At 38.8% G+C, this 20,770-nt stretch overlaps 4 protein-coding genes across 4 annotated transcripts; 2 read left to right on the top strand and 2 right to left on the bottom strand.

The window, feature by feature from the left end:
• Positions 1-131: 131 nt before the first annotated feature.
• Positions 132-1,493, top strand: EAF02_002940 (uncharacterized protein; the record flags this gene model as incomplete). Its single annotated transcript, XM_038898988.1, has 2 exons — positions 132-415; positions 483-1,493. Exons 1-2 carry the CDS (start codon positions 230-232, stop codon positions 1,491-1,493), a joined length of 1,197 nt encoding a protein of 398 aa, XP_038761276.1. The 5' UTR covers positions 132-229.
• Positions 1,494-1,916: 423 nt separating this feature from the next.
• EAF02_002939 (uncharacterized protein) lies at positions 1,917-4,736 on the bottom strand (the record flags this gene model as incomplete). The annotated part of the gene is made up of 1 exon (XM_038898987.1): positions 1,917-4,736. The coding sequence occupies one exon, from the start codon at positions 4,734-4,736 to the stop codon at positions 1,917-1,919; it is 2,820 nt and encodes a 939-aa protein (XP_038761275.1).
• Positions 4,737-8,569: 3,833 nt separating this feature from the next.
• EAF02_002938 (uncharacterized protein) lies at positions 8,570-11,395 on the bottom strand (the record flags this gene model as incomplete). The annotated part of the gene is made up of 4 exons (XM_038898986.1): positions 8,570-9,330; positions 9,390-11,075; positions 11,136-11,315; positions 11,374-11,395. The coding sequence occupies 4 exons, from the start codon at positions 11,393-11,395 to the stop codon at positions 8,570-8,572; spliced, it is 2,649 nt and encodes an 882-aa protein (XP_038761274.1).
• Positions 11,396-12,685: 1,290 nt separating this feature from the next.
• Positions 12,686-13,906, top strand: EAF02_002937 (uncharacterized protein; the record flags this gene model as incomplete). Its single annotated transcript, XM_038898985.1, has 6 exons — positions 12,686-12,783; positions 12,841-12,881; positions 12,996-13,071; positions 13,124-13,306; positions 13,365-13,500; positions 13,550-13,906. 6 exons carry the CDS (start codon positions 12,686-12,688, stop codon positions 13,904-13,906), a joined length of 891 nt encoding a protein of 296 aa, XP_038761273.1.
• Positions 13,907-20,770: the final 6,864 nt, after the last annotated feature.

Below are 20,770 nucleotides of genomic sequence, written 5' to 3'. Positions count from 1 at the left end.
AAAGATCACTGGATGGATACCCGAAGCCATCTTTATGAGAAAAGCTGATGATTAATCAATTGGCGCTAGGACTTCAAGATCTCAGCCTTGTCAACCCCGAAATGTGCATCAAAGCCTTATGCTTCAATCTAAGCTTAATACCCGACAAACCGTCTATAGAACAAAACGACACAATTCCAAGACTCGGAATATGTTGCGCTAGGATCGTCAATTGCCGCCCCGAATCAATATGGCAGTTTCACCTCTCATTGTCCCATCAGCGGGCTCTGGCGAGAGAAGTGCAAGCAGATCGAAGCTCTCAAGCGCCGTCCCCAGTGGCAATGGGACACCTTCTGATGGTCCAGCTGCAAGCGCCGGCACAACTTATGATTTAGCAGAGCAGATGAACGAAAATGAGAGATCTAAATATGTCAAGGTACCTATTTCATGGCATGACATTTTTAACTTGTAACATAGCTAACCCACTTGTCGTCTTAGGCAAGAAGCTTGGAGAGGGAACATATGCCAACGTTTATCTGGGCCACCTGAGGACCGATCCCAAGGTTCTCGTCGCTATCAAAAAAATTAAAATACAAAAAGAATACACAGAGGGAATGGCACCCGATGCCATCCGCGAATTGAAGCACCTCCAAGAAATCTCCCACCCTAATGTAATATCTCTCCTCTCAGTATTCTCTTCTAAAGACCAAAACCTGAACCTCGTCCTCGAATTCTTACCCCTCGGGGATCTTGAAATGTTGATCAAAGACGTTGATGGCGTACGGTACGGTGCGGCCGACATAAAAGCTTGGATGGGCATGCTCAGTCGAGCCATCTGGTTTTGTCACGAAAACTTCGTTCTACACCGGGATATCAAACCAAACAATTTGCTGATTGCCGCAGACGGAGAGGTCAAACTTGCAGATTTTGGTTTGGCGAGAAATTTCGCAGATCCCCAGCGAACTATGACATCGAATGTTATCACACGTTGGTATCGACCACCTGAGCTGTTGTTCGGCGCCAGGCATTATTCCGGCGCTGTGGATATCTGGTCAGTGGGACTTGTATTTGCCGAAATGCTTTTAAGAATTCCATTTCTAGGTGGTGAAACTGAGGTTCATCAGGTCTCTCTAATCTGTCAAGCTATCGGTACACCAACTGAAGATAATTGGCCGGGAGTCACCAAATTACCAGAATACACAGTGCCCGACCCACCAAACCCAGTAGCTCCACGAGAAAACTATCTGGGCATGTTTGGAACAGCTGGGCCGGAGGGGGTAGATTTGTTAATGAACATGTTGATACTGGATCCCAGTAAAAGAATCACGGCGAGGCAGGTTTTAGAACATCCTTGGTGGGCATCAGATCCTAAACCTACAAAAAATCAAGATCTTCCAAAGAAGAGAGGTGGCGAGGAAAAGATGGGAGAGGATCTGAAGAGGAGACCAGGACTAGTAGATGATGATCGGACGAGTAAGGTAGCGAGGAAGTTGGATTTTTCTTCTACGAGGTAAAGTTTTTGGGTCACCAAACATTATGCGGCGTATATTGTCACCTGGCGTCAAGGATGAGGCGTCAAGGAGGATTGGAAAGTGGACTTTGCAGACAAGGAGACAAGAAGGCCTGTTCGTGAAGCTTCTATCGAAAGATTAGACCTCAATAGAGAACAGACGTGCACCTCTTGCTCTCGCTGGTGGTACTAGATCTGAGTACAAAGAAGTTGCATTTGATGCTGCATTCGTTCTTCTCCCAGAACCAGCTACAAAAAGTACTGAATCTACTGGAAAAGCGCAAGAGTGGAAACTATATAGTCATTATAATAACAATGAAATTTATTCCATCATGTTCATCGGTCTTAGAGAGACACATTCATTCATGTCTCATAAAGTCTCTATGTACGCCGTGCTAATATTTTCTTCCCCCCCCCCCACTATATCTCACATAACTCCACATCCAATTCCATACATAGCCCTCTCAACGTCTTTCTTAACCGTATACCAATCGGCCCTCCTCTCCGCAAACTCGTAAACCTCCTCCGCCCTGAATATACCCCCGAATCTATCACCATCAGCAATAACCGTCGCCATTTCCTTGGCGTGATTTGGACTGATCAAATAAATCTGACTCAATTCTCTTAATGCCTTGAAATACTGCAGTAAGTCTGCATTCCTCAGAGTCTTGATGTACACAAAGTATATATTCATATCGGAGATGAGTTTGATAGCTCCAGAGGTGGAGATGCGCTGTCGTTTGAGATGTTTGCAGACGGCGGTGAAGAGACGGAGTCCTACTTCTTGATTGAAGACGTCGAGCATTGTTTTGTCGGTACTTCCAGTGAGCATTTTAGTGTGGGATTCTACGAGAGCGACGACTTGCACGGCGGTGGAAGTTGGTCCGATATCAATATCTGAGTTGGCACCAGTGGCATCGAATTCGGGTGGATTGTAGTCAGTGGGAAGCTGGGTGGTGCCGCAAATATATTCGACTTCGTCCATTAGGACATCAATACCTTTATTCAAGCCGGCTGCGACTCTCTCATCCAGCATCTGTTCGAATTTTTTCTTGGCTTTAACGGCGGGATCGAGAAAATCATTCCGATCAGCCAGTTTAGTCGTTGCAAGTTGCTGTTCGTAAAATACATCGATCATCTGGGAGATCAAGTCTCCAACATTGACAAGCTCAAGGAATGTCATTAGAGGCACCACTACACCCTGTTGGTGCTCGCTAATCTCACGAGGGTTGTACTTGGAGAGATGATCCACAGCTTTATCGAACCCTGTTTTGACGTGTCTAGTTCCAAGAATTTGCAATAATACTACGAATATTGCCTCGCACTGTTCTCGAGCTTCTTCTCCCGTTTGACCTCCTAGTCGGACGAAAAGAGCTGCACGTTCAATACTAGCTTTTGCAGAATGCGTAAGGTCTAGAGCCACTTCAATACTGAAGAGTGATCGAATTCCTTCCAACCTAGAGGCCATCAAAGCTGCTTTGGCTGCAAGTTCATCTGTTGGTGCTTCGGTCGGTAGTGGAACCGATATTGCACCTGGTGGTAATGATGGAGTGGGTGAACGAGAAGGTACTGGTGACTGACTCGCACTAAGTACCTGCAAGCTTGATCGACTCCCTGCCTGCGGCGCTACTACAGGCTTAGTCGCACCAAATGGCGACATTGTAGGTAAAACATTGACAGGCATCATAACAACTTTTTTGAACGAACTCATGAAATCCTTCTTATCTGCCACACGATTGATATTGCCCATAAAGAATGATTCTTTTGACGCATCTTGAGCCGAGAGTTTCGTCTCCCACTCTCCTACTTCTGATTCGGCGTGTCTTTTAAAGTGATCAAGCTCTTCTGATAGGTAGAGATCTACGTGAGGTTCAAACACTCGCGCTATAACAGCTTTAACTTTATCGAAAAAGTCTTTTCCTGAATTTCTGGTGGACCTGAGTGTAGATGCAAATTGCATACTTTGTTCAAAGATACCAGAAACCGCTTGCAGATAAGATGCAATGCTTCTTTCGTGGGATTCATCGAATAAAGGAGTGACGTATTCCATAAGAATATCCTCTGCGATTTTATTCAAAAATATCTGTAAAACATCCTCCCCTGGCGGGAAAACCCGATCGATTATATCTGCTTGTTCATTCACTTTCTTGGAAAGCTTTTCCAGAAACGCCCTTGACGGCTCAAGCGCTATGCCTTCAGAAGCTGCTTGGTTGATACAATCCATTGAGTTACCAAGAAAATCGCGGTCGGAGAATACTGGGTGTTTCTGAACGAATAATTCTATACCAGCATGTCCCCCATTCAGTACACCCAACACATGAGCATACCGCCGCATTCTACCGTCAATATCCCACACCTCGTAACCCTGCTCGAATTCTCTCAGTACTGCAGTCTCAAATATGCCCGTCATAGTGATTAACCTTTCCTCTCGTTGTCTCCATCCTTGAGCCCAATCACTCCGCGAGAACACTTGTAGATGAGCTAGCATTTGTGCCTGTTGTTCTGGTGTTCTGTAAACTCGAAATAAAACTGGATCAACATGACTCCTAGATCTAGCCAAATCGTAGTAGAAAGGTCCTAGTGCTGCATATATTTTCCCGTATTCATGCCTCGCAGACCCACGTATTGATCTAGCTTCCGCAAATACGTTCAACAAAGCTTCCGGATCTTGCATAGGCGTTCTAGTTCGTGGTGGGGGTGGTAGACTCATATGACCTTGCGCTGATATTGACAACGTCTCGAATCCATCCGGAAGGCCTCTAAGATTCTTCGAAGCAAATTCTGCCGATCTCCGCTGCTGTCGTAACTCTTCCTCTCCCGCATCGAATAACGTCGTGCTAGTTTTCCTCATTCCAGCAACATTCCCATTTCCTCCCCCAGCTCCACCAACACCAACACCAATCCCAATTCTTTTAGAATCCTCTTCTGCCCTTACTCGCACCATCTCTCGCTTTTTCCTCAGTATTTCTTCAAATCTTTTCCTAGCTTCTCCTTCGTTCCACACACCCATAGATTTCAGTCTCGATACCCATCGCGAATCCTCATATACCATTTCTTGCATTCGTTTCGATGTGCGCGCAAAGCTCATGAGATCTGGAATCGGAAGGTAGTCGAGAATCGTAGATATTATTTCAGCAGGCAGAACAGCCTTGCTGCCGTTGCTGCCGACCATTTCGGTAGCTCTCAAAGAACTTAGGATGCTGTTTCGATTGTTACCCCCAACTGGGGCGCGCCGGAAATTCGACATCGTGGGTTAAGTTCGCGTGTTATCGCGGGAGTGGGACAATGGTTCATGGAATTAAGGGCGTTAGTGAACGTATTCGCATTTTCCAATTATGGTGGTATCTTGACGTCTTCACCGTTGCTACTCAAGGTTGTGGCTGAAAGCTGGCCGACACATTGTAATGGAATCTGGAGATGTCGCTAGACTGGGAGTTGTGGCTTGGCTAGATTACCCCCACCACTAAGGTATGGATATATCCAGATTCATTCTTTGCAATACGCCCCATTCTACTTTCAACAAAACAGAAACTACTATTGTTTATGGATTCATTTCGTGCTTACAAGTATACCTACCTAGGTAGTTGATCGATCAACTTCACTATTTCACTAACAATTTACCCCCTCCCCCCGCGGGGAACCTCAGTAGACATCACACATAAAGATGCATACGGACTTTTTTGATCACATACTTTCCTTTTTGTGATTTCTCCTGATAAGAGATATCAAGTAGATTCGTCTCACATCCGAGGTGTGCTGTAGTGGTATGGAAATATCTAGAATGGTGAAGAAGGCAATGTTATTGATATTAGATGAGGGGTATCAGTTTAGTGGACAACCCCTTTTCGAGGAGCTCTCAGTTTTACTCCTCCCGCTTCAATCCTTTAACCTAGGAAACTGCAAGAATTCTAAGAGTTATATACGATTTTCAAGAAAGAGCATCTTTATTCATATAGTTATGGATTAAATTACCGGTCCCAAGTTAGTCGCTCCTGATCAATGAAGTGCCAAACACGAGAAAGAGCGACGGGAATAATAATCGCAACATTTTCTTTCACAACAAGCACCTAGAAAGGCCCCGGGTTCTTCATATACATATCAAATCCATCCCGCAACCCTTCTCAATTCCACATCCTGTGGTCTGTTAATTTGCAAAGTCAATTTGGGCGGACTACCTAAAACCATAGCAGCCAATCGAATTTTTGCATCCTGTTCGGTCTCGCCCTCTTGCCTCGCTATCTCTAATTTCTAATGACAGAAACTCGGTAATAAAACACTGAGGAACTCTACCTGAGCCATTTTAAAGACAAGACAGAAGCGCGGATCCGCGGACCAGGGGAAAAATCTGCCGCGAGGTTCACGGAGACTCTCACATCCAGGAGTCTCGGTGGAGGGCTCGAGCCAGCGAGATGGTCTGAATTTCAGAGAGCCGGAACATCATATCGATGATCTAGTGTCCAATGCAGAACTTGCCAACTTAGCTCATTGTTCCTGGTGCGAAGAAAAAGTCTTCTGAGGCCGCGGAATTGTCTTCACTACGTGAACAGCGGGCGTATAGAGGTGCAAGGTCTCAAACTAAGGCGTTTCGCTGCATTAGCACAGCTTGTCAAAACTTAAATCAGAAATACGTACCATCAATGTCAGGCAGCGAATGGGATTCAGAAAGTATGTCGAATAATCTCCTAAAGGGTGCGCATACATAACTTCTATCTGTCGAATTTCTCTAGTTACATATCTGAGAACTCCTGAACTGGTGTTGATTCTCTTGGTTTTTAATCTCCTGCTCCTCTTGCTAGTTTTATCCAGCACGAAACAGCTTTAAAAGAAAAAACAGTGATTTGCTTCAGAATCTGCGAGAAAATCAGTGTGCCTTGAGTTTTCGGAAGATTTGTGTAGACTGTGCATAACTAGATGATTGATTCAGACTTTTTAGCGCCTAGGAAGGGTGCTTTCGCCCTCTTCTGCAATAAATACAGGAGAAAAATAATTGAAAGGGGGAAGAAGAGAGAGGGAAGGAGAAAGAGCAGGAACAACAAAGAGAGCGATTTGTGTTTTGTGTTTTGTGTTTTGTGTTTTGGATAAGACATCTTCCAGGCATCTTCCAAAACAGTGTGTGCAGTAACACAAACCAGAATGAAACACAGAACAATATCCTCCATTCAACTAGCTAACTCACCGTCTATCGACTCAGAATAGCAGCCTACTCTATAAAGACTGATTATCGTAAAGGAGAGTCCTTTATCAAATGATCGAAACTAGCATGTTGTAAATTATGTTCCATCTTCACAGTGTGCTCTGGAAGAACCGACAAACTGCTTCCCCTCAGGATCCTCTTGTATCGTATCATCAAGAAACATCCCGTTTTCCTCTACCCTTCTCCTTCGCACTTCTCGCTTCTACCGAATACATGATCATTCCATCATTATTGCATACCTAATCCCCAAATTCTTTGTCCGCAAATACATTATAATTTTCACAACATCTTCTGATTTTAATTCGCATCAGCTCATTCTCAATTTCTTCCAGCTGCGTTTTCTGCATTGCTCATGATGTTTTAAAAAAGTATCTTAATATCTTGCGAAAATATCTGGCCGAAAACGAAGAAGAAAACTCCGGTGCATGAATCGAGCACTTGAGTGTTTGATGTATCAAGCCTGCACTTATCATCAAGTAGAAATACGAATCTCGATATCGAGGCAATCACACACCAGTACTCACTACATCGGTAAAAAAAAAGCTATATATGCCATCGGTTGCATTTCAGGATCGATACAGAAACAACGTTTCTTTCCCAAAATCACCTAAAAGCTCGATCTTTCCGGCTGCCATACCAAAGAGCTACTACCTGAATGAAGCTGGCACGATTGCAAGACTTGTACGCTACAAACAGCCAAGTATTCAGCAGGAATATGAAAAGTATGATTATCGAGATGCCGAGCTGCTATACAATTTATTCTGGCCTTCGGGTTATCTGGGAGGTCTGGAAAAACATAAACTGTGTCGAAGATGGGTTTCCATATTGTATTGTATAATGTAAGAAGAACAACCAAGCGCCGAAAAATATCACGAGACATTCTTGATTAGGTAGCGAAAGGAAGTTATATCTGTAATGAATCGATACCCACCGCTGCAAATCCCACAAACACACCTCTCCATCCGAAGATTACGCCGAGGAAACCGGGAGTATCAACCACGAATCTTGTGGTAAATAGATATACTCCCAAAAGAATAGTTAACGCTATCTATACCATGATCCGTAAATCATGGAATAAAGCTTTACATGAAGAACATCCAGACAAACCACCGAACTCCCGTAAACAAGCAGACACCCCTTACTGAGATGAGAGCCTGCCGCTGGCCATGGGCCTTTGTTTGCATCTTTCGACCCGTCTATCGAGGTCTTTACCAGCAACGCCGTTTCATGAGCATGCCCGTGAACGAAATAAGGAGTACTGCACAAGATAAGTAAATTAGCTTTTGCGATACCTAGTAAAGATGACCGAGCATCCACTTTGCATGCAATCATTTACTCGCAGATTAAGCTATTCCTACCCCTTCTCTATTAAGAGGCGATTTTCGTAACAACGCATATACATCATTTCTACTTTCCCAATCCATCAAATTCCACTGCATGAGAAAATCTCCGGATTAACAAACTTCATTAATGATAAAATTCCACTACTTTACTACAGATATTTTCTCCGCCTCCCTTTTTGGCCACCCTTTTCTCATCCCTATCTCCATTCCAATCATGTCACTGCTCCCAATTTCCATATTTAGTCCGCATATGTACTGTACAAACCCAAGCAACCTGACCCAAAACCCAAACAAAAAACGAAACGGTTATTACGTAAGCCATATTGATTTTCTTTCCTATGCGTATCTTCCTTCCCTCCATTTTCTCGCGTGGGCGGATGAAATATCATAAGATCATCCCAGTTTTCAAATAGCGTATCAACTTGGAAAGAAAAATCAAAGAAAGAACCTTGTTGCAAAATCCCACATCCCGAGAATCAAAAGTTCCGAACCCATTTCCCATAGCCCACCCGAAATTATATAAATACTGATAAAACTCTCTATTTAGATCTCCTCATGAAATCTGGGAGCTCTGCCCGGACTTGTGCTGACTGCTCCATGAGATGAGAATGGTCTAGGCGGCGCCAACTCGTCATTAAAGTTATCCCTTGCCTCCTGAAAGTCATCATCATCGTCGCCACTTAAATTGTCTTCTCTGCCCTTTGCTTTGTCACCAAATTCGCTAAGGCTACTCACGTCATCTCCTGCTCTTGTTCTACTTCTGCCTACTCTTTCAAATTCTTCTGGTTGTTGAGTAGGAGCAACAGTGGGGTTGGCTCCGGGGACAAGAGCGGTGGCATTTGCAACGTCCTTTATACTTTGTCGACTAAGAGATGTCGTACTATTATTAACACTCGCACCTGTGTAGGTATGACCACCCATAAATCCTTTCTCATCTTTAGTAGCATTAGATTCTGATAAGGATTTCGAGTGACGACCAGATATCCTTCCCATTTTAGACTTAAGCCAGTTCTTCACCTTGGAACCACTCTCAGAGGTTGGTGATGGGGTATTAGATGAAACTTGTTGACTTGGGTGTGCATCATCTGTAGCTCCAGATACATGAACGCTATTTCCATCTATAGAAGTACGGATAGGTACAGGAGCTGGAGCCGTAGTGGGGCGTTCAGATTCGCCAGGTACAGTGGCAGGTGAGGTTTTTGAAACTGGAGCACCTGGTTCGGATTTGGTGGTTGATTTACGACGTTCCTTTAGAGCAGCCTTCTCATCAGCTTTACGCTCCCTCTCTTCGTCTTTTTCTTGCTCTATAATATATATTAGTTTATGTTAATACACCGATTTTTTTGAAACAAGAACAACTTACGCTTCAATTTCTTGGTAATTTCTTTCTCCTCTTTCTCTCTCATTTTAATCTCTTGCGATTTTCTCTTTCGAGCCTCTTCCTCGAGTTTCAACTCAGCCTCTCGAAACCTCTTAGCTTCTGCCTTTGTGTTGATTTCCTCCAATTGCGGCTGGATTATCTTAGCGGCAGCAGCATCAATCACACTTTGATCGACAAATTTTCCACCACCAATATCGACTTTGCCAAAATTCTCCATTCTAGCTTTACTTTGGGCTTGAGCAGCTTCATGTGCTTTTAACTCCCATTCGTTGAGTAGAGATGGAGCAACTTTGCCAGTATTTTTAAATACTTGTTTATCCATCTCGTGAATATCTTTATTAACATTGCGCTTAGCTGCAGCATGTAAAGCATCGCGATCTCGTTGTCGCTTTTCTTCGTCTACTTTAGAGATATTGCTTGAGAATAAATTCATCTGAGCTCGGATTTTGTCAGACTGATGGCGATCCTCATCATAACTGGAAGCCCGACGTCTTGTTCGACCTCGCTTAGATAACTTCGAAGATATACTTGGGGTAGCTCCATAATAATCTCGATATTCACGATTTCTAATATCTTCGGTTGTCATTCTCGCCACTGACTCATTGGTGAGCTGCTGTGCTCTTGCTTGGAGATTATCAAAACGCATCGGTGTAGGTTCATCATCGCTATCTATAGAAAGTCTTCGCTGGCCGTGTGCTGCAGCTGCACCAGATTGCGCATTGGAAGTAGCAGCACTTTGTTTCTGCTGTTGGTTGTACATTTTTTTGGCCATAGCAATTGCTGAGGCTTTAAGGACATCTTCACGATTTTGGTCTTTGGGCACCTCCGGTTCAAATTGGTCGACAGGCGGCTGAGACGTATACATTTCTCGCGGCAGTGTTGTGAATGGTACCGATCCAACACTCTTTTCGAATGTATTAGGTTTTCGAACAGTGTTGGATCTATGAACAGCGACTGCAGCTTTCATGGCATTACTGGGCGTATTTGTTTGACCAGGATGGGTAGCTTTTCCAGCACCAATTTGAGATTTATGAACAGACTTTGCAGCTCTCAGAGCATTGCTTGCAGCATTGGCTTCATCCGGATAGGTTTCGGCAGAATAGGTAGGTTTCGCAGTATTAGTCTGAGATTTATGAACAGACTTCGCGGCTTTCAAAGCATTACTGGCAGCATTGGCTTCATCAGGATAGGTTTCAAGTTTTTGAGTCTTCACAGGTGTCGAATTTGCGCGTTTCCTGCTGCTAGCCATAGCACCAGTCGCAGCCAACAGGGAACCCTGTCTTCCAACAGCAGTGTGTCCATAATCCAATTGCGGTGATAATGTGTTTCCCTTCTTCATAGCTTGAGTTGCGGCAGTATTCCCCCATGCTGTAGGCTCCGGCTGCCACAAGTCGACACCCTTATTGGCTTTATGAGCCAACAAAGCCGCTTTTGCGCCATGTGCACTTGATTCTGGCTGCCACATGGGCTTCATTTTGTAATCCTTGGCTAACATCGCAGCAGCCGAGGCCGCAGCGGAGGGATCTGGCTTCCAATGTTCGAAAGTCTTTTGGTTCTGCCAACCTAAAGATGCTGCTGCTCCAGCTGCCGACTGACTCTTGTTCAATCCGACGGAGGGGTAACTTGGTAAATCTCGGGGCTTCGCGTATTTGAGAGATGCTGCTGCACCTGTTTGGAAAAACTGTTAGCGATGCTCTCATATTGTGTAAAGTGGAATCAAATAAATACCAGCAGACGACAATTTATTGTCGCTGTCCAGAAATTCATAGCCCGTTTTGGGCGTTTGATTATTCTGATTTGTCACGTAAAGAGCTGCTGTGGCAGCTTGATCTTCTAATTTGTTGGAGGTTGTTCGAGTTGGGTGCGATTTGCTTTCTATTGATACTCCATTGGTTTCAATGCCTGTAGCTGTCGCACAGATTAGTATATACATGCAGATAAGGAATCAAAGACTACTTTTACGCACCATGATTCCTGTTGGTCGACATGATTACACAATCTCCTCCCTTCTTCTTTGTTCTCCTGGTAGGTATGATTTGTTACTAGGAATGCAAGCTGACAGAAACGATACTGGCTTCCCGTTATGACATTCAGCTCAAACAAATTCGCAGCGAAGGGTTGAATAAAGGATGAAACGAATCGAAACGGAATTCATCAATGTTGACGAATGTATATCTTGTAACAGTCGTTTCTGTCGTTTCTGTCGCTTCTTGACGTGAAGTTGGACGACGATAGCTAGGACGAGCTTGCTAGTGACACATGCGATAAACTTGGACACTTAGTATACCGGCAGGTAGAATTTTTGGCACAATACCGGTATGGCTCTGATCGCTTTATTCCGTGTACTATAATATCGTATCTAACTGAGTATCGTCTAGTTTTTTCATCATCTCTCATAATTGTTCGGTTTTCAGGATTCAGATAGCAGTGGTAGCTGAGTTCTCTTAATCATCGGTCAAGCAAGCAAGAAATCAAGCTCTTCTCGAATCTCAAGAAAAGGGAAGTCTTGAACGAACATCCATGACGTAGTTTTGCGTTCAGCCACACCAAAACTTATGTGAGAGTGAATGCCGATAGGTCGGCATAATCAATTCGAGTGCCCAGACTGTTCATCGCAATCTTGGTGAAGGTAACCTTAGGTTGAGCTTACCTTGCCGTCGCTGCTCCGATAAGAAAAGACTTTCGATAAAGCATCATGAACCATAAAGAAATCATCCAGGAAAGCAGGTAGAGATATATGTATATGTGTTGTATTGATGTTGATGTACGTACAACTGGGGTTATGGCTCTTGATTCATCGTATTTCCCCAGAGATGATGCAGAATGATTGTATCTCCCTCTTTTTTATTGATGATCTCTTTCGTGATCTCCAGCAGGGATTTAAATTGCAAGTACTAGTACCGACCACGCCGACGCACTATCGCACATAATCTTTCACATCGTTTCCTTGTTTTATGATGTCGTTGTCGCTTGATGTGATAACCTCATCTATGCCAGGGTGATTGTATTCATTTCGCATCTTTATACACGACGACATCAATCATACAACATTCATTGCAAGAATCTCACCAGTCAATTGAAGAACCTTCTCCAACGAAATCGAACCTTTTCCCTGGTTCCATCTAAGAGTATCAGAAGTAACGACCTGTTCGAGAGTAGAGTACCAAATACGATACCTTCTTTCCTCTTTGATTTCATCATTCAGATCTTACCATCAACCATAACATTGTTGTATCCCACGTGGTGCTCCACACTCTAACGGTCCACCAAAGTTGATAATGGGCTCACAACCAAAAAATATGTATGATGGGCAGTTTAATAACATTCTGAATTTTCGTGATGTTGGTAAAACCATCAACGATTTCTTGGGGCGAAAGTATGTACCTACCTCATAAAGACCACCAACAGATTGGGACTGATTCTTTACCTTCAGACTTATTAAAGAAGGACGAATATATCGCTCTGCAAGGCCAGGTGTGTACATACTCGCCAGGCTGTGAGGTCATTCATGCCATATCCAGGACATCGGCCAATCCAGAGTGATGAATGCTGGCAAAAACGAATTATGTTAACAAATTTACCTGGTAGATGATGCTACGATGGCAGACAGGCAGCGGATTAAAGATCATTATGGTATCAAAACCATATTAGACCTGCGAACAGTGTAAGACATCTAGCTATCAATTATCTATCCCATCTAACCAGAAGTATCACAGAACAGAACATGATAAGCAAGCAAAGAAGCGGGTAGCAGATATGAGAGAACCTGTTCTCACAGAGTCAAACAGTGCATTGAATGAATCGGTGAAGATACCAGGAATCAAGTATCTCGAGATTAATGTGAATGGGAAAGGGTTTGAGAGGAGTTTAGTATGGCAATTATCGCCTTATAGTATCATGTAAGCTTTAACCACTAGGTAGTCTTTTCTGTTATTGCGAGCTGACCATGGCACATAGAAAATTGATCGGTCTGATGGGTTTGGGATACCGTTTGGAGGCCATCGGGATTCTAGGGCGACAGGTTTTGCAACCCAGAGGACTTATAGGATTGGGATACGATACGATACATCATTGTGGTCTAGAACTTGCTTCAGTAAACCATCATCAGCCTTTTATGAAATAACACATCTAACATATCCCAGGTTCTCAGGACTTACTGCTCTCCGGAAAATTATCCAATTCTTGCCCATTGTACCCAAGGAAAAGACCGCACTGGACTTACCATCGCCTTGATTCTATTCATCCTCGAGGTACCCATAGAAGCCATATCACATGATTATCTCATGAGTGAAGAGAAATTACTTCCTGAAAGAGAGAGTCGATTGAAGGAAATCCATGAGATTGGTCTGAGTGATGATTTTGCTGGATGTCCTGTAGATTTCATCGAGAAGATCTATGAGTATCTGGAGAACACTTATGGTGGTGTTGGGGATTATTTGACGACGATTGGTTTCACGAAGGATGAACGAACGGCTCTCGCAAAAGAACTAAAGCCATAGATGCGGACAGAAAAGGCTAGACTTTTGGATTAGACCTATAGAGGATGTTAAAGAGGGTGAGTGTACACTAAAGTTAATGCTACTAATTCCAAAGGCAGAATCTTTTGTTATGATTCTCACTTCGTTCGGGCTGCGTATGATTGAACGTATAAGAATGTTCCGAAGCATTCGCAACGTGCAAAATAAATATCATAAATAGACTTCTAAATCTGGTCCAGAAGATTGTGCTCCAGAATACGAAATTGCAAAATGGGTCTTGTAGTGCTTGATATACTTACCGAGTAGATCAATTGGAGTACTTTGTAAGAGTTCTGACCCCTGCTCACTGTATATATAATGCTTTTCCAGTTAAAATATGAGATTATTCAACTTTTTATATTCTAGTTTATTTCTTATAATAAAAGATAAAATTAGAAATTCTTTTGAAAAATATTATTTAATTAATCAAATCTTATAAAAAAAAATAGAATGTTTTTTTCTAATTTTTTAAATAGGATTTGAAAAAGTTAAAACTGAAAATCCTAAATTTTCATGAAAATTCGTTTATTTTATATGGGAAAAATATTATATATTAGAATTTTTGAAAAAATTCGATTTTAATATTATGTTCACAATAAAGGAGCAGGCCAGTGGAATGCATATAATATTGACTATATAGATTAGTAGTACTAAGGTAAAATCTAACTATAAAGTGAAAGTGATATATGCATAATAGTATAACGCACGTACTACAACTTCCAACACTCCCTTAGAGAGCATACTTTTTTAGCTTCTGTAGTTAGTTTTGAAGCCCTAGCATATTCTTGAATCTCTTAAATATCACCTTTACACATAGTTTTGTTAATCCATCTGCAGCCATATCACTTGTATTGACATAGCTGGTATTAACTAGGCATTTTTCTATAAATCCCGAATAAAGTAATAATATATATTAATATACTTTAATCGCTCGTATAGATATAGATTCTTAGTTAGTGCTAGTGTTCCTTGATTATCTCCAAGTATTTGAACTTCGCTGTTATTTCTGATATATTATGGTTACTCTAAATCTCTCAAAAGTTGAGTTATTCATTATCCTTGTTTGGTAAATATTGTTATAGAAATGTACTCAGTTTTTGTATTAGATATAGTTACAAATATCTGCTTCTTGCTTGCTCATAAGATTGGTTTATTATAAAACATTATTACTCCACCAGAGATACTTTTTCGATTGGTTTTATTGCTTACTTAGTTTGTGTTGGTATATACTTTGATAATCCATTGTGGGAGGTTATATTCTTTACAAATATTTAATTGAACTCCCCCAGGCCCAAAACATAGTTTCTATTTGATAGTCGACCTCAAATATTTTATAAGGTTTTGAGTACAACGCTGTAATATTTGGCAGGATTCAATATGACTTGTGCTGATCTTTCAAGACTGAATGCAATATCCGGTTTAATGTAAATCATAGAGTGAATTGTGCTGCCAATTGCTTGTTAATATTCATTTATATTAGTGAGCTTATTATCTGGGAGTGTTAATTACAATTGGTTGTAATCCGAGATTGGTATCTTCCTTGGAGTATATTGATCATGGGAGATCCTGAAACGGGTAAGTATTGTATCCAGATACTCTTCTTAATCCATAGTTAATACTCTCTTAGATCTATTACGAATGATATGTACTTTTAAGATCTTACTAATCTTCCTTAGGTCTTTGGTATTGAATCAAGCCAAAAGATTATGATAAAATCATTTAATATCTCGTTTTTGTGCAGTAGCGATAACAATATCATCTATATAAACTAGGAGAAATAGCTATTGCGGATGATTGATATATAAACACAGGTCTGAAAGGCCTTGTACAAAACTCATCTTGATTAACTCTCTCTTTAGAAGAAGACTCCAATCTCTACCAGCTTGCTTTAGCCTATAAAAGCTTCGAAATGCATATAGAATACAACCATAACAAACTTGGATATCTTGAGGGGGTATTAAATAGATTTCTTCTTTCAAGTATAATTCAGTGAATGTATTTTTGATATTAAAATGAGAATATTCAAGATCTTCTCTTACAATAATTGTAAGGAAAAGGTAAAGAGTATTGAGTCGAACTATAGGAGCAAAGGTTTTGTTGTAATTTTTATCTAAAACTTAACTGAATTCTTTAGTCACTAATCTAGCTTTGAATCGCTTTATTTTATTATCTTTTGTTTTGATAGTAAATACTTATTTTATTGAAACTAGATTACTTTCTTGTAATAAAATAAATTCTTTTCAAATGCTATTCTTGACCAATGAGTCTACTTCTTCTTGAATTGCAGCTTGCTAGTCTTTTGCATACCTCTTGTTTGTTATTGTATTTTTGTATATATTTGATATCTTGATCCCTAGTATTTCTATTGTTGACAAAGCGGTTTCAATCTCTGTTGATATATTTTCCAAAAGAGTCAAGATTTTGAAAGCAATTCCATTATTCGTTTTCATCTTGAATTGGTGAATATTTGGGATTGCAATCATAGTATACTCGATTGATTCTGATGCTGGCTTATTCAAGGAGGTGAGCAGAGACCGAATGATTTTGGAGGTATGTCTTTCTATATCGTTGTTGTCATCTCTCTTTCTTTTTTTGAGATTGTACCTCGAATTTGATAATATTAAAGTAGGTGCGGATATAGATACTGTAGATAATAAAGTTTTATAAGATAATATAATCGAATTTAATAGTGTAGAATCAGAAGTTGAAGTAATCTTAGGTAAGGTAATCTTTATTTCTTTATCATTTTCCTCTATTAGTTTTGGTAAATCATTAATTATTTATCGGATATTTTTATGTTTGTTTTTATTAAAGTATAATATTCCAATCTTTATTTGTTTTGGTATTAGCAAGCGTACCTCTATCGAGTCTATAATTATTCTATTTAGTAATATTAATAAATCGATCGAAATAAACAATGATTCAGGAACATTTTTAGATCTGCCACAAGGCCTGTAATCAGGTTCTATATTCTTGATACCTTATAATCCGGCTGCATAGTTTTTGAATTTGAAATCCAGATCCCCTCCTTTATAGCTTTCATCGATTGTAATATAATAAAAGCAATAAATATAATCTAATTCTAATGAATAAACCTTTATATACTTAATGATATCTTTTGAGTATCCCAGGAATATCCCAATCTTTACTATATTACAAAATTTATCATACCTTTGTTCTATTAGAATAGTTTTGGAATTGATATAAGTATAATATCGACTCCCTTAGATCTTACATATATCGATATCTGGTAATATACCTGTAAATGTTTCAAATAGGTTTTGATCGATTCTATTTGCATCTAGACCAATACTAATACGGTTTCGAATGTATATATCGTATTCGATAGTTTTGTTTCAAAATTCTAATAATAAGTAAGTTTCTTTCAATATTACTTTTATATCGGTTTCTGCAGTGTGTATATTGCATTCGGCTAGGTCATTTTGATAAGACAATACAACCATTGTAACCTCTGATCGCACACCAATCTTCCATTCCCGAATAGCTTGAAGAAGTTCTGGTACATTATTGGTTCTAACAGCAATTACAGCTACTCCTGTAGTAAGTTTAATCTCTTACTTTCAGACTTTTAGTAAGGGTATTACATTGCTTTTTTGTTTCAATAGAATAATCTAATTTACCTTTGTAGCACTATTTATAATAAGGAGGAAATATCTATATCCTCAAATAATCTTTAGAAAAAGGCTAACAATATCGAAATGGATTAATTCCAGCCTTTTAAACTTTCGTGCATTTAGTTGGCTTGGGATTCTATTAATTATTTTTATAAGAGCATATATTTTATAAATATCAAGAGTTGAAGGAATCTTGATTGGTCTTTGGAGTATAGTGATTTTATACAGGTTTCTGATTTTATCAGAACCGAAATAATTAAAGCATCTATACTAAAGAAGGTATCTTTCTTTTTCTATCATAGTTAATTCTTCAATTTCCCCTTTTGTTTTATTAATGATTTTTGTAGAGAGTGTAAAGAATATAAAATCCTTGTATTCTAGTTTTATATACGAAATGATATATATCCTATCTTTTATTATAGCTTTAATGATTTTATTATTCTTATCATTTTCTAGTATAAAATACATCTCCTTAAAACTGAATATACCCTTAAACCCTGCCTTACAAATTCTTTTAGTTGAGAGTAGGTTGACCTTCAATCCTGGTATATATAGTACTCTAGCTAACAATGTTCTTATTCTATCCTTGTATATTATATTCACTATTCCTTGTTCATCTGAGTATATAGCTCCCCTATCAATTATTATTCTTTATTGTAAAATATAGATTAGATTTTTGAAGAAAGAATGTTGGTTAGATATATATAAGATAGTACCAGTATCAGTATATCATTGTAATAGGAATGCTTTATTAATACTTTCCTTAATGAGATGATAATACTTAGAGTCAGATTCATTATCAACAATACTCTCAGTGGTATTAGAGTTTGATTTAGCAATATAAGCCTTATACTCCTTATGCTTTTTGTTTCTTTGTAATAAAAAGGTAGATTATCTTTTCTTTTATTTATACTTTGAATTGGATTTTAAAAGATATTTAACATACCGAAACTGAAAGCATTTTAGAACTGAGTAATCAGATTTGTTATAGAGTTTGTAAGTAACAACGAGTATATCGGATTTCGAGCTTGTACTGGTTTTATGCTGACAATGAGATAAAATATATTTCTTTTTTTTTGTAAGATATACCGAATTTCTAGAGTTTTGTATCTCAACTTCTTTAACCTGTAAATACTTAATTTTATTATTAATACTTAAAATAGAACTAACAATACAAATCATATCAATGATGATTTTATATTTATTAAAGAAAGATAAGATTAAACTTTGAAAAAATGATTTATCTATACACAAAGCATTAGCTGAAGTGTTTGTAAATAAGAGTTTTCTTTAAAGATCCTTAAGCTTATCCCATACACCTATAATAATCATATTAGGGATATTATTGAAAAAAAAAATCTTGATTTTAAAGAGATATTTATCTATTATTATATTATCGATTCTGAAGTATTTGATAATTAAATAATCCTAAAGTTTCTTTATTGTATCATATTCATCTACTAAAACCTCATTATCATTAAATAATAAGCGATAGATATAAAATAATACACTAGCATTATCCTTAAGAAAGATAACCTTTTTGTTGATATTGAGTCGAATCTTTGTTATAACACTGCTACTACTGCTGAAGACTTGAAGTTCTTCAAAATCCTTAGCTAATCTATCAGTATCTGCAATCTACATATATTCCTATAATATTTTCTTATATATATAGAATCAGTCTTTTCCTCAAAATTGAATTCTTATTTGACAAGTCCAGTGTTTGTGATTTTTTTGAGTAAGGGGAGGGATGTACTTGAAATAATCCTTAGATCCAATATCTTCATTCATTTTGAGGTTTTGCAAGTAGAAAACTTGTATTGATAATCTGAATATATTTTAATAATGAAATAAAAGAGTGGAAAAGGAAAGGAACTGTTTAAACTGCGCTATCCCAATTTTGGATATACTAGTGTTTGCAAAGAGAAATTCTCTTCAAGGTGGGATAATTGAAAATAATGAATTTTGATTTATAAATAATAATTTTTAAAATAATATTGAACACTATATAGTTGGTAAGCTCTTCAGTATCAAGTTGAAATGAATAATCCTTTCAATAATAATTTGTAGTTTTCTTACTTAGAGAAAGGGTGCGATATAAATAGTTATTTCGTTATTGTGCTTAAGGGAAAGAGTGTGATATAAATAGTTATTTTGCTATTACTGTTTAGCAATCTGTTTACTGTGTGCACTTTATATATTGATATCGCATTGCATAGAAGCTTCTCATCGTCAACCTCTACTTTGACAATATAAACTATTCAAAAAGCTTTCGGCCTTAATCTTATTACAAAGCTACCAGACTCATAACCTGTTCACAATAAAGAAACAGGTTAATGGAATACATGTAATATTGACTATATAGATTAGTAGTATTAAGGTAAAATCTAACTATGAAGTGGAAGTAATATATGCACAGTAGCATAGCGCACGTGCCACAACTTCCAACATATTATATAATTATTCAACAAAAATAGTAAAAAATATTTCAAATAATTTTCTATATTTTAATTATAATTATTTATCATTTTCAATTTTTTAGAAAAGAAAATATAAAGATTTGAATGAAATATTTAATATAATATTTTGTATAGAAAACCCTTATTTTTGCGGGGATTGTGTCACATTTGTCACAGGGGTGCGATGAGCAGGGGCCAGAACTCTTACATCAACCCAGAATAGAAATTTCGATATACGATGTACAAAATCCAAATGAGACCGTTACAAAATTATCCGAAATGTCCGTACATGGAATATAAACTCATCGATACTCGTAACCACATCTACGGTTATTAATATAATAAAGCTCATTATCAATCATTATCTAATTCGAAACGCTCGTGTTCAAATCATTAATCAAATCAGAATGAATTGTTTCTGCGAGTGGATGGATGGACATGATATGATCTAGAACCCACACTCCTAACCTTACTTTAATAGCATTCGGGGTTTCCGTTCTGGCGATGTTCATCCAAATGAATTGGATCAGGTGATATATATGATTCGATTTATACCTTTTTATATTGGAACTGATGATATTGATTTCGTTGTAGAAAATGACATGTGTTCTTTCTATAGGAATCTTGAGATCAGATATATTACTCGGAATAGAGCCCAGGTCCAAGCATCCATAAAGTAACGACAACACCAATTACAGAACAATCTATATCCAGCAGATTCCTCCCTCAATCCTCCCACACCACATCACGCG

This window comes from Botrytis sinoallii (genome assembly GCF_014898435.1).
Source record: "Botrytis sinoallii strain Bc 23 chromosome Unknown BSIN_004, whole genome shotgun sequence".
Classification (NCBI taxonomy): domain Eukaryota; kingdom Fungi; phylum Ascomycota; class Leotiomycetes; order Helotiales; family Sclerotiniaceae; genus Botrytis; species Botrytis sinoallii.
This window is presented reverse-complemented; position numbering and strand designations above follow the sequence as displayed.